The 13,050-nt window shown below is 42.9% G+C and overlaps 1 protein-coding gene across 1 annotated transcript in view; it reads right to left on the bottom strand.

The window, feature by feature from the left end:
- Positions 1-4,227: 4,227 nt before the first annotated feature.
- LOC116990020 (nuclear factor 7, brain-like) overlaps positions 4,228-13,050 on the bottom strand; it is a 46,359-nt gene continuing 37,536 nt past the window's right edge. Inside the window, exons 8-9 of the mRNA XM_033047545.1 lie at positions 4,445-4,467; positions 4,228-4,363 (exon numbers count right to left, since the gene is read on the bottom strand). Of these exons, the coding sequence (XP_032903436.1) occupies positions 4,228-4,363; positions 4,445-4,467 (159 nt within the window). The remainder of the gene's footprint in view (positions 4,364-4,444; positions 4,468-13,050) is intronic.

Here is a 13,050-nt window from a genome sequence, read left to right as displayed (position 1 = left end):
ATCTGTTTTGTAGTAAATGCCTACTATGTTCTGTGTGCTGAAGCAAAGCAAGAATTTCATTGTCCTATCAGGGACACATGACAATAAACTCACTTGAACTTGAACTGTAGACACGGAACTGCACATTAAAGATTTACAAAGACAGCTGGAGAACTCAGTGGGTTAGGAAGCGAATCAACGGAGAGCCGCAGGCTGTCTCACCTGGAATGATTGCTGGAGTCCTTGTATGGATGCAAGCAGAGGTGTAGTCTACGTGATACGCAGGTATACGCCGTATACCCACTAAGAAAGCTCCAGCATTTCCGTATGCCCACTTAGAAATGCGCAATGACACGTATCCACTTCGATAGTGACAGAAGTTCTGTTTATTTTATGAATGAAAGTATGACAGTTCTGTCACAGAACTGTCATACTTTCATTCATAAATTCAACCTGTGCGCTGTGTCTCTGTCAGAGTCGCACTTTTCCTTGTCGGAAGTGGGAAAGTCCCGAGTTCCGAGTACAATGGAACGCAGCATTATAATAGCCATACAGAGGCTTCCGTCCATGGCCCGTGCCCGTGACCGTGGTGACCGCCCGTGACCTAGACCTGATGTCACGTCACCTAGACGGTCGGCGCCGAGGTGATGTCCAGTGGCTCAACAGTAAATATGAAGCGGAAGCAACAAACTACCCTTAGCCATTTAAACAAAAAACAAGCCTGCTGCTGCCTCGGCCGACACTCCAGCAGTCACTAGGACGTTAGATGAAGAAGAGGGAACTACAGCGGAGCCTGATGCCAGCAGTGTATCGGGTAAGTGAAAGTCGTATACAAGTGAACTTTAGCAGATATTAGACTACTAGCTACTAGCTTATAAGAGATTTCCCAAACTGAATGAATACCACACATATATTCACTAAACGGCCTTGCTAGCTCAATCTTGTTGTAGTAAAGTAGTAAATAACGTAGTTATTACACATTTTACTGTGAGACTGTGAGTGTGTGTGTGCTGAATATCTCCTTGTTCCTTCTAGATGATAACTCCTGGCCAGCCCTATGGACTGAGAGTCAGGCTAGGGAGTTTAAAAGCAGGCATTCTTGGTTAGAATGGAAGGACAGAAAGTTAGGTAAATATCAGCCAACTTGTAAAGCTGGTATAAACACATGAAGTCAACTTTATGCAAATGAGAGTATAGCTGGTTTATTTTCATCTTAAAGATACATTAATTTCACTTTTATACAATTAAATTATAATGATATTGTCACAGTGAAGCTTATTTACAGTTCATTCAATTATTTTGAATAGATTCTTATCCAGTTCAGAAGGTGTTATTGCTAATATAGATTCAAAAAAGACTACTTGTATGATGTTAATTAGTCATGTTTTTGTTTACTTCCAGTTTGTGCTATTTGCAGCTCAACAAAATCTACTGGCGTCTTAACAGAGAAAAGAATTTCCATATCTGAGGAGTGGGCGATGTTTAAGATCCAGTCATCAGGCTCAAGCAGACCAACAGCCCTGGCCTCCTCGAGAAACAAGATCAGACGGCATGAGATGTCCAGGGCACACGAAATAGCTCAGGAGCTCACTGAAAAGGGTGGACAGGATTTACTTGGGAATCTTGTGAGAGCTGTGTCAGACACTGTGTTAGCTGAGACAAATGCTGTATTCAGAACAGCATATTATCTTGCCAAGATGAACCGACCTTTCTCTGACCATGACGATCTCATTGAGCTTCAGGAAAAAAACGGTGTCAACATAGGCACAAGTCTGCACTCAAGGTTCAGTTCAACAAAAATTGTGGAACACATAGCAAAAAAGATGCAGACAAAAATAGTTGACAGCATTGTGTCATCTTCAAGCAAGCTGTCTGTTCTCATTGATGAGGCAACTTCTCTCAGCCGTAAATCAGCCATGATTGTCAATGTGAAGGCCTCTTTAGATGGAGCTACTCCTGAATTTGTTTTTTTGGACCTGGTGGAGCTGGAAAGCCAGAGGGCAGAGTCTATAGAGGAAGCTCTATTAAACTGTTTGGACACTGCAGGCTTTAGTGAAGAGTGGCTTCAAAACAACTGGATCTCATTTGTTTCTGATGGAGCCAGTGTTATGTTAGGCAAAAACTCTGGTGTGGCAACCAGGCTGACTGCAAGGTACCCTAACCTCTTCACATGGCACTGTATGAACCACCGTCTAGAACTGGCTGTAAATGATGCTGTGGATGAGGTTCAGGCAGTCAACCACTTCAAAGTTTTCATGGACAAACTCCACAATCTCTAGTCAGTCCAATAAAAATTCACGGGAACTTATGGAAGCAGCACAAGAAGTGGGCTCACAAGTCCTGAAGATTGGCAGAGTTTTAAACACCCGATGGGTTGCCAGCAGTTTCCGTTCTGTAAAGGTTGTGTGGAGGTCATACGAAGCACTTAGCAGACACTTTGAGAATGCTGCAGGAGACCAAACAAGAAACGGCAAAGAGAGGCAAACCTACAGAGGCCTGGCACATCGTATGCAAAGCAAGGAATTTCTTTGTGACCTTGGACTCATGTATGATGCACTATCTGAACTTTCAAACCTGTCCCAGCAATTACAGGCCCATTCAATCACACTTTTAAGAGCAGTACAGCTGCTGAAGCGCACCATCCGAGTGCTGGCATCATTTAAAGATTCTCCAGGAGAGAAATTGGAGGAAGCATTGAAAGCACAGGCTTTGGGACAGTTTGGATCAGTGTCCCTGGAGTCAAATGCTAAGCTCATGCCGATCAATACAAAGCAGTTCCTACAAAGTCTGATCAACAACATGGAGAAGCGGCTCTCATTTAAGGATGAAATGCTTCATGATCTCAGCATTCTGGATTCAAGCACCTGGCCATCAACACCTGGCATACGGCACGGTGAGTCACAGGTAAAACGACTGTGCAGGCGATTCAATCTTTGTCAAGAACAAGCTGTCAATGGAATGAGAGATTTCATCGAGCACCCAGAGAGTGAACCTGAATGCCTCAAACCACTCATCCACTGCATGCAGACCATCCCTTGCAGCACTGCAGAGTGTGAAAGGGGCTTCAGTCTGATGAATATTGTGTACACAGACCAAAGATCTAGAATGTTGTTGTCTAGTGTCAGCAATTTGATGATGATCAGCATCAATGGGCCCCCTGTAAGCCTTTTTGAGCCAAGCAAATATGTATCAACATGGTTACGAAGCCATCGCTCTGCCACGCAAGCAAGAAGGCAGAGCACACCTCAGATGCCTGAGTACAAGCACATTTGGAAAGTTTTGTAAACTAGCAGGCTACTACATTTAAAGTGAAAAACAATTGTTGACAAAATCCCTTTTAGTGGAATACAAACACTTTTCCATACCTGCTACAGTAGCAGATACGGAAAAGTGTTTGTATTCCACTAAATATCCCTCATGTAACTGTGTATTCACCTTTGTTTGTTACTTTTTTACAATGAAGGGATTGTGGTGTTTGTTTTATTTTGCATGGGTCATGCGCCCTCCGCTGGTCGTTTTTGCGGATGTACTGTTTTTCTTCTCTGTTAAACACTGAACAGATGTTATTTGCATAGGACTTACTGTGATTGAAAACGTGTATTTTGTGATGCTGTGTGATTGCTGTATTAAGTATGAGTGTGAGATGTCTTAGAACAGTTGCTGATATGTTTTATTTATTTTAATTTATTATTTAAGTATTTTTGTATGGGAAACATAATTCTAAAGAACATGTTTTTATTTTGTATTTTTGCATTTATTGTTTCTTATATAGGGTATTTTATTTTATTGAGTTGTAATTGTTTCTGACAAATGACTAACTCTGTTTTTTCTTGTCTCAAAACTCTAAACAGAGCATGCAGCAGCAGCAGCAATAAATGTCCTGTGCAAAAGACTCAAGTATCCCGTCGTCTCCTTAGCACATTAGTACTGAGGCCAGGCCGGTTACATATACAGTAGTACAGTGTTTATATAGCCAACAGTTATTTATTTATTGATGCTTTATAGTTTATTTGATGCTAGTGCCTAATGGTGATTTTAATTTGACTGTTTATTGTCCTAGAAACTGATGACAATATCGAATGTTGAATAATCTCAAATACTTATGGTGGTTGTAAGCTACTGTATGTGACAGTGAGTGTGGCGGTGTTTATAGGATGGGTGTGGAAGAGGCTAGGAGGGAATCATCACAGTATACCCACTACAAAAAACTAGACTACACCACTGCATGTAATTAATACATCAAGTACTCTAACGGTTTAAAACAAATACGTTTTTTCCTCTCTTAATGCCATCGGTCAATTTGCTCAACAAAAATGGGTGATCGAACTTTCCAATTGCCAAGGCACCGTCTGCTACCGACAGCGTCCGTTCTTCATCACTCACCCTGCATGAATTAAACGCACGGTTATAAGACCAGCATCAACGATTTCTGGGTCACTTTCCAAAACAGTGCAGACAGTCTCACCTCCTCTTCTGACGAGTTTCCTCCTGAAATATATAACATCAGAAAGATCCATTAATTTACACAGAGCGACCACATCGTGACAGCAGGAATTTCATCCAAATTGTTACAATGTTCCTACAGATCTTTGCACTCGTTGCTGATGGAGCGCCCCATCAGTCCGGTATTGTATTAATTCAATGTAAAGAGTATATTCATGGCCGTCTGAAGGGGGGTTGCGTTGGGTGCGACCGCACCCCCCTTTTCTCCCCCCTAAGAAAAAAAAGAAAAAAAATCGGGGGGAAAAATCAACGTTTCCACTTTGGAAACGACCAGTTCTCTGTTCTCCCGTCCCCGGGCGGGAGTGGCTGAATCAGAACCCAACGGCTGTAACCCCAACACCAGACGCCGCTGCGGCGGAGCTCGCTCCCCTCGCCTGCCCCCGCTGCCGGGGCCCAAGCCATCTTACCCCCACACCACCCTCGCTTACCCCCGCTGGGCCCACGCCACCTCCACTGGGCTCATGCCACCCCCGCTGGGCACACGCAACCCCCGCTGGGCGCATGCCACCCACATTGGGATCACGCCACCCCCGCTGGGTCTACGCCACCCCCGCTGGGCCCATGCCGCCCCTGCTGGGCCCATGCCACCCCAGGTGACCCCCGCTGGGTCCACGCCACCCTCGCTGACCCCCGCTGAGCCCACGCCACCCCCGCTGGGCCCATGCCACCCCCACTGACACCCGCTGGGTCCCCGCCACCCCCACTGGGCCCACAACACCTTCACCACCCCCGCCCGCTGGGCCCGCACCACCTTCATCTTTTGCAAGAAATAGGAGGGGATGTGAGAGGGGGGAGGGAGAGAGAGAGGGGAAGGGAGAGGAGAGAGAGATGGGGGAGGGGAGAGGGAAAGGGGGATTATCTTGAGTGAGATTGCAAAATTAAGGTAGGTTTTAGAGCTATTATATTTTCTCCTACATACAAATAATATCAAACAATTGGAACTGCTTTCTTTTCCTTGATAATAATACAGAAAAATATGAATTCCATAGTTTGTGACATAAATACACATTTTAATGGGATCATTACATACAGATGTAACATTTCCATTTTGTCATGGGGGGGGGGAGGAGGGGGAGGGGCTTCCCATTCACCACTTCGCACCTACTTAAGGCAAAACTCCAGTATGAAAAGAGTGGACGCTTTCCCACCCCAACCAACACTTCACACCCACTCACAGCCTGACCTCAGTCTGCAAAGACTGGGCCCTTCTACACCCACCCCCACTCCAATCACCACTTCACACCAAATGACTTCACTTCCACAGACACCTCTGTCAAGCTTCTCAAGTTTGCGGATGACACAACCCTGGTTGGACTGATCCAGGATGGGGGATCTCTGTACTCGTTTCAGTTTGACATATTTCCTTTAACATGGTGCCCAGAACTGAACACAATATTCTAAATGCGGTCTCACCAACGTCTTATACAACTGCAACATGACCTCCCAACTTCTATACTCAATACTCTGACTGATGAGGGCCAAAGTGCCAAAATACTTTTTGACCACCTGATATACCTGCGACACGACCTTCAAGGAACCATGCAACCATCAACCATTCCTCTGCCCATCTGGCTAATTGATCCAGATCCTGCTGCAATCTTTCACAACCATCTTCACTATCTGCAAAACCACTCACTTCTGTATCATCAGCAAACTTGCTAATCTTGCCCTGTTCTGTGACGTTTCACAGAGTGCTGGAGTAACTCAGCGGGTCAGGCTGAGTATGGAGGTTGGGAGGTCATGTTGCAGTGGCATAAGAAGGTGGTGAGGCCGCATTCAGAGTATTGTATTCAGTTCTGGGCACCATGTTATAGGAAAGATGTCATCAAACTGGAAAGGGTACAGTGAAGATTTATGAGGATGTTGCCAGGACTAGATGGGCCAGAGCTATAGGGAGAGGTTGAGTAGGCTGGGACTCTATTTCATGGAGCACAGGAGGATGAGGGATGATCTTATAGAGGTGTATAAAATCATGATTTGAATAGATATGGTTGAGCCTTTTGCCCAGAGTAGGTGAATCGAGGAGCAGAGGTGAAGGGCAAAAGATTTAATAGGAATCTGTGGGGTATGTTTTTCACACAGAGGGTGGTAGGTGTATGGAACAAGCTGCCAGAGGAGGTAGTTGAGGCAGGGACTATCGCAACATTTAAGAAACAGTTATATAGGTACATGGATAGGACAGGTTCGGAGGGATATGAATCAAACGTGGGCAGGTGGAACTAGTGCAGATGGGACATGCTGGGCCGAAGGGTCTGATTCCACACTGTATCACTCTATGACTCTATCTTTCCCTCTCAAACCCATTCTCCTGCCTTCTCCCCATTACCTCTGACACCCGTATCAATCAAGAATCTATCAATCTCATCCTGAAAAATGTACATTGACTTGACCTCCACAGCTATCTGTGGCAATTAATTCCACAGTTCACCACCCTCTGACTTAAGAAATTCCTGCTCATCTCCTTCCTAAAGGAATGTCTTTTAATTCTTCGGCTGTGGCCACTGGCCCTAGACTCTCCCACTAGTGGAAACATCCTCTCCAAATCCACACCATCCAGGTTTTTACCAGGCTGGGACAGACGGCAACAGCTTCACACCGTGTCCCAAAGCTCGTTTCCTGTCCTGCATCACCCAAGGCAGCAGAGACGTTATAGGAGAGGGCAAGCACCGTAACAAAGTATCTCACAATGGTTTGGGTAACATTCAGGAATGTTTATGCATGCCACATCATGAATATTACTGAAGAACGGTCTTGACCCGAACTATAATCTATAGCTTTTCTCCAGAGATGCTGCCTGACCCACTGAGTTACTCCAGCACTCTGTGACATATCACCTATCCATGTTCTCCAGTGATGCTGCCTGACTCACTGAGTTACTCCAGCACTCTGTGAAACGTCGCCTATTCATATTCTCTGCAGATGCTGCCTGACCCACTGAGTTACTCCAGCACTTTGTGACTATTTTCCCTTCACGCATCTGCCCAAACCCACTCTCCCCCCTCCTTTCCTATGTTCCTTTCCACCCATAAACCTCTCTCTGCCTTTACATTTCACTCCTCTTTCAAATCTGCTCTACTTATCTACATGCATTTTTCTTCTTCACTTTTTAGTCATAGAATGATGCAGTGTGGAAACAGGCCCTTCAGCCCAACTTGCCCACACCGACCAACATGTCCCATCTAAACTAGTCCCACTCACACGCGTTTGGCCCATATCGATCTAAATCTGTCCTATCCATGTACGTGTCCAAATGTCTCTTAAACATTAGGATAGTCCCAGCCTTAACTACCTCCTCTGGCAGCTCGTTACATACATCCAGCACCCTTTGTGTGAAAAAGCTACCTCAGATTCCTGTTAATTTCTGAAATATTGGTCATAAATTTGGTGCAAAAATGCTCCAAAACAAGGCTCAGAATGGATCAGAGAGCATCTAAAACCCCAGAGCTTCCAGGGCCCTTAAGCGGGCCGTGGACCCTGACATCGAGGGACTTCATGCTTCGCGCTCATGATGTGCGCAGCACGCACACTATTCCACATTAAGTTTTTAATAATCCTGTCATGCCACCCCCCTTTTTGAAAAGCTTCGTACGGGCCTGATATTTAATACTGGACTTATGGGGCAATTCAACGTCCTCTGGTTCCAGTCGTGAATTACATCATTTGTCCAGCAAGGGTCGCCCTATAACCATATAATAACCATATAACAATTACAGCACGGAAACAGGCCATCTCGGCCCTACAAGTCCATGCCGAACAATTATTCTCCCCTAGTCCCATCTACCTGCACTCAGACCATAACCCTCCATTCCTTTCCCATCCATATACCTATCCAATTTATTTTTAATTGATAAAATCGAACCTGCCTCCACTACTTCCACTGGAAGCTCATTCCACACAGCTACCACTCTCTGAGTAAAGAAGATCCCCCTCATGTTACCCCTAAACTTCTGTCCCTTAATTCTGAAGTCATGTCCTCTTGTTTGAATCTTCCCTACTCTCAATGGGAAAAGCTTGTCCATGTCAACTCTGTCTATCCCTCCCATCATTTTAAAGACCTCTATCAAGTCCCCCCTTAACCTTCTGCACTCCAGAGAATAAAGACCTAACTTATTCAACCTTTCTCTGTAACTTAGTTGCTGAAACCCAGGCAACATTCTAGTAAATCTCCACTGTACTCTCTTTATTTTGTTGACATCCTTCCTATAATTGGGCGACCAAAATTCTTTGTTACCCTCTTGCATTTAATATCTGTGTGACAAGCCTTGGAATTTTCTTCTATCCTATTCGCCAAAGATCCTACATTGCCACTTCAAACACCCCCTGGTTCGTCTTGCTCCCTGTAGGTCAGCAAGAGGGGAACCATATTATCTTTGTCTCCACAGACATCATGTTGCCAGCTTGTGACCAGATGTTCATGTCAGACTAAGAGAGGATCTGGCTTGAACATCATGGAAATTATGACAATGCTCAATGTGATAAGTACAACTACTCTGCCCGATAAAGATGCAGCCAGTCCTGCCATGGAATGGTGTGTGTTAATGGGAGTAAGGCAGTAATATGGCACCGGAGAAAATAAACTATTTATTTGGAGACACTAGATCGGAATCATGATCATGTCAGCCAGGATCTGAGGAGGGAAACATAGAAACATAGAAAATAGGTGCAGGAGTAGGCCATTCGGCCCTTCGAGCCTGCACCGCCATTCAATATGATCATGGCTGATCATCCAACTCAGTATCCTGTACCTGCCTTCTCTCCATACCCCCTGAAACTAACTCCCTTCCCGCGGGTTCAGCAGCGGCGGCGGGTCCTGAGCTCCGGGCTCCCCCGGTCCTAAAGTCCGCCGACTCATATAATAGCATCTTGGAGATCTATGCTTGCCATGTAGCATTCTTTTTTACTCAAAATCTTCTATTGAATTCTTCTCATCTCCTCTTTGGAGAAGGAATATATTCTTTTTGGAGTATGTTGTGTAGGGGGATTTTCATTTTGGTAAAATTCAATTCTAAACCCCATAAAACTGCACAATATATATGCATCAGATATTATTAGTTTCCATTATTTTAAAAAGAATACAAAGATTAAACGGGAACTTACCAGTTTGAAGTTTGATCTTTATTTTATGAGGAGTTACGTCGAGGGACTACGTGAAGAAGGCCGTCCAGGCGCATGCGCGTCAAACTTCAAAGCAGCGGTGTGAAATCACAGATGATCTACTCCGAAGCACAATAGTAAGCTACGTGATACAAACCTAACTTACCTTTGATCTTATTAGGGTGGGAGCGGAGGGCACGTAGTCCCTCGACGTAACTCCTCATAAAATAAAGATCAAACTTCAAACTGGTAAGTTCTCGTTTAATCTTACTATTTTACTTCGGAGTCACGTGAGTGACTACGTGAAGATTTTAAAGCTTCTGTGATTTCAGGCCGTAGATTGGGTTCCGGCGTATCACTGCATTTTGCTTGACTCTATGAGTGAAAAACAGTCAATAACATGCAAACCATCATACTTGTTTAATTAATTAATGGTTTATTTTATGGTAAAACATTATGTGTCCCATTTTAATCTCTAGAGACATTTAATACTGAATTCAAAATAGTACCACCAAATACACCAGGGTCTGCAATTTCTTTGTGATAATACTTGTGCAACATCCTTTCATTTTCCCAACCTGCGGCCGCGAGGATATGGTCTATTGGAACGTCCAAATCCTTGGCCGCCAATGTTACCACCTCATGTGGAATGAGGTTTAAATTTGTCAGTATCAATTCCTGCATCCAATAGCACCTTCTTCAGCCATCTTGAAATTGTTTGCGATGTCACTTTTTTGTGTGGCTTTATGGCTGATGAATAATCCAGTTTCTACACCTGTAAGATGTTTGATAGTCTCAATGTAGTATTTTAAATATGTAACTACACAAAGTCTTTGATCAGCAGGATAAGCTGAAAATCAATTTACACCCCGAGACTCCTGGTCTGCTCTGTTTTAGCAGGTCATAGACATAGAATGTAATTTCCTCTGTTTTCATTCCCATTCTGTCTATCCTTAACTTGTGTAATGTTGTACTCTTTGAGCTGATACTAAAGCCATTAACATGACTGCTTTATCGTAATTTATCTAACGACAAATTTGAAATGGGATCCCAATCCCTAAGTAGCATTAAAGATGCCCTTCATGTATCTACAAGTCAAAGGATGCGATCCTAGAACTTGATGTTCCGATGGTCTTGATAAGTATGCCGACAAAGCATTCCTTGCTGTGTTGATCACACTATAGCTTAAATTATCAGCAAAATGTAATATTGACAAATTTCTACAACATCTGAAGCGTCTGCAGTGTGGTAAGAAAATTTTGTGTTGAAGAAACTGTTCCCATTTCTTAATGAAAGAAAATGTACTGCTTCTAGGTACTTGTTAGAATCTGCAAATCAATAAATCAACACGATCATGTAAAGGAAGAAATTCACCAGTTACAGGGCGCACAAGTAGGTTTTCTTGTCTAAAGACATCCATAATGGGTTCAGTCACCATTTTTAACCCTAATGGATACCATGTTTGTGTGGGCCAATCTGGAACCACCAACAATCCTGAAGCATAATCTTGTTTGATCTTCTGTAGAAACCTATTGATGAGACAAAAGGGAGGAAATGCATCCAAAACATTCCACCCCAATTTAACGTAAACTCATCTACCCCCTGACGTTTCCCAAATGTTTTCACAATTTTGTGGAAAATATCACGATTTAACATCCATTCTGTGTTGTCATTGAAATTTCTTGACCTAGTATCTGCAATTATGTTGAATTTACCTTGTAGGTAACTTGCAGAAAGCCAATATCTTTCTCAATGAACCAGTGCCGGATCATGTTTGGCAATCTGTCACATGCTTCTGACTTGATTCCACCCATGTGATTGACATGTGCCACTGCCGTAATGTTGTCAATCTGAACCTGTACATGCAAATGTTGTACCTTTCGGCAAAGGGCTTTCAACCCATGCAATACACTTAGTAATTAAAGATAATTTATGCCATGTGTCTCGAGCAAAGGTTCTTCCTCTGCATTCCATCTATCTCCACAGCTTGAGATGGCATCCACAGCTCCCCATTCCAGTGCACTTGCATCTGTTTGTAAAATGGTAGCTGGTGATTCAATCAGAATTTTCCTGTAAGAGTAATCCACATTTTTAATCCACCATTTTATATCCTCAATTGCTGTGTTAGTTAGTTGTATAGGCCTATCGTAACGTCCAGCATGTCTTCCCAATACTGATATCTTTGCTCACTGCAGCTGTCTGGGTAATGCAGTGGTCCAAACTGAACAGCTGGAAATGAAGCAATGCATCCGCTTCTTCTATGTAGTTTTTTTTGGCGGTTGGCAAACAACGTTTTAGTGCATTACCGCCACCAACTGGTATGGAGTGTGGATCATATAACATTATAACTTATATACTAATAACCTATATATTTCCAAACAAATTGGTTACCCTGAGAAAAAGCAATTGGATTTGATAGCACTTATATGAATTCTTTTGTAAAATATCTAATAAATCAAATTGTACTTTTTCTTTTCTGAATCGTTCACTCATTTGTCTTCTATCTTCCTCACCCCTCTCACAATGTATAATTACATGCTCTATTGTCTCTTCTTGCCCACAGTATTCACATCTGCCTGTATTATGCTTGCCTATTATAAAAAAGTGTACTGTTCAGATCAGTGTGTCCAAATCTGATTCTTGAAATTACTGTCTCCCCTTTTCTGTTTTTTCCTGTACATCTCATTTCTCCCACTTTCCTCTGGAATGAAGCAATTAACTTGCCAATTAGATTTGCTACTTGCCTGATTGATGGTTGTTTGCCTGCAATTAACTCCTTACAACCCATAATCACTTGCAACTTTTTGTCCTTGGGTAAGCTCACTGTCTTGTGTTCTGAATTAATAGTGAACCCCAAGTAATCAATTATTTTGTTAGGTATCAATCTGGATATCTCTGAATGAATGACAAATCCCATTCTTTGAAATGTGAGGTTTACTTTTTGAAACTGAAGCTGTTGCCATGGCTTCAGTATCTCCCACAATTAAAGTGTCATCCAAATAAGCCATTATCAAATGGCCTTGAGTTCTTAACAATGCTAAAATTGACTTCAACAGTTTTGTAAACAATCTGGGGCTTTAAACTGCCATATTTGAGACATCCAGACAAATTTCAAATATCTGCGATGTTGCACATGCACCGCAACAGAATAATGTGCATCTTGGAGATCTATGCTTGCCATGTAGCATTCTGTTGAAATTAATTGCAAAGCATTAGTAAAAATCTCCATTTTGAAATGTTTATACTGCACAAAAGAGTTAAGACTTGTGAGGTCCAAAATGATTCTAGTACCCCCATCCTTTTTTGTTCTAGAGAAAATACTAGATACAAACTGATGGTTTTGATAAGTTATTTCTCTATTACCCCTTTTTTACTCAAAATCTCAATTTCTATTTGAATTCTTCTCATCTCTTCTTTAAAGAAGGAATATATTCTTTTTGGAGTATATTGTGTAGGGGGATTTTCATTCTGGTA

Source organism: Amblyraja radiata, chromosome 30, assembly GCF_010909765.2.
Source record: "Amblyraja radiata isolate CabotCenter1 chromosome 30, sAmbRad1.1.pri, whole genome shotgun sequence".
NCBI classification, from domain to species: domain Eukaryota; kingdom Metazoa; phylum Chordata; class Chondrichthyes; order Rajiformes; family Rajidae; genus Amblyraja; species Amblyraja radiata.
Note: the sequence above shows the minus strand (reverse complement) of the source record. Positions and strands in the feature narration are given on the sequence as shown.